This window comes from Beta vulgaris, chromosome 1 (assembly GCF_026745355.1).
Source record: "Beta vulgaris subsp. vulgaris cultivar EL10 chromosome 1, EL10.2, whole genome shotgun sequence".
NCBI lineage: Eukaryota > Viridiplantae > Streptophyta > Magnoliopsida > Caryophyllales > Amaranthaceae > Beta > Beta vulgaris.
The window spans coordinates 26,970,597-26,971,692 of record NC_079202.1 but is presented as its reverse complement, the minus strand read 5'-3'; the positions used below and the strand labels follow the sequence as shown (position 1 = coordinate 26,971,692).

At 45.1% G+C, this 1,096-nt stretch overlaps 1 protein-coding gene across 1 annotated transcript; it reads left to right on the top strand.

Moving 5' to 3' along the window:
- The first annotated feature begins 230 nt into the window (after positions 1 to 230).
- LOC109135626 (uncharacterized) lies at positions 231 to 734 on the top strand. The gene has a single exon (XM_048636269.1). It carries the CDS (start codon positions 231 to 233, stop codon positions 732 to 734), a length of 504 nt encoding a protein of 167 aa, XP_048492226.1.
- The last annotated feature ends 362 nt before the right edge of the window (positions 735 to 1,096 follow it).

The window sequence follows — 1,096 nt, the reverse complement described above, 5'->3', positions numbered from 1 at the left end:
TTGGCCGACCTTGAAGGAGGACGCCTTGCTTATGCCAAAAGATGTGATAGTTGTCAAAAGCATGGCAACATTATCAGAAGCCGTCCAATTACCTAACTCCAGTCCTCTTTCCTCTTCCCTTTGCTAAATGGGGAACGGACATTCTCGACCCCTTTCCTATAGCAGCCGGCCAGAAGAAATTTGTGATAGTAGCCGTCGACTACTTTACAAAATGGGTGGAGGCTGAAGCAATGAGAGGCATTACAACCAATGACGTCAAAGGGTTCGTCTGGAAAAATCTCATCACCCGGTTTGGTATGCCTCAGTCCATTGTTATTGACAATGGACCACAGTTCGAAACACCCAAGATTCGTCAATGGTTGGCCGATCAAGTAATCAGAGCCCACTTTGCTGCAGTTGCTCATCCCCAAGCCAATGGGCAGGTTGAAGCTTTCAACAAAATCTTATTGGCAGGAATAAAAAAGAAGCTGGATAATTCAAGAGGGTTATGGGTTGTAGAGTTACAGTTGGTTTTATGGTCAATTAGAACAACGGCCAAGAACTCAACTGGAAAAACTCCGTTCATGCTCCTCTATGGATCAGACGCCGTTCTCCCTATTGAGATTGAGGAACCAACTCTGCGAGTCATGATGTACTCAGAGGATCCCAATTGGGCTGCTCTCCGGACGGCCTTGGATCTGGTTCCTGAACTCAGGGGCAATGCGCTGCTAACGATGCAACTCTACAAGTTATGAATAGCTAGAGAATTTAAGAAAAGGGTAGCTAGGCGGCCATTGAAAAAAGGAGATCTCGTCCTGAGGAAAATGGAAGTAGTTGGCCGGGCTAAGGAGCTGGGCAAGCTCACTCCAAACTGGGAAGGACCCTACAAAATCGTCGAAGAAGTTCAGAATGGCACCTTTCGTCTGGAGTGCATGGACGGTCGTTCCGTTCCTAGGACGTGAAACTCAGATACTCTGAAAAAATACTTTGTTTAAGATATCTCGAGAAAGTGTAATATTTTCTTAGTACCCAACAATGAAAAAGTAGACATGTATACATGAATCTTGGCTTCCAGCCAAGCAAAATTCATATAATACAGCTCTACTTCTCTCTTATG

What these genes read in the sequence shown, in the direction of transcription:
- LOC109135626 (XM_048636269.1), top strand. Translation starts at nt 231, where the DNA reads ATGAGAGGCATTACAACCAATGACGTCAAAGGGTTCGTCTGGAAAAAT.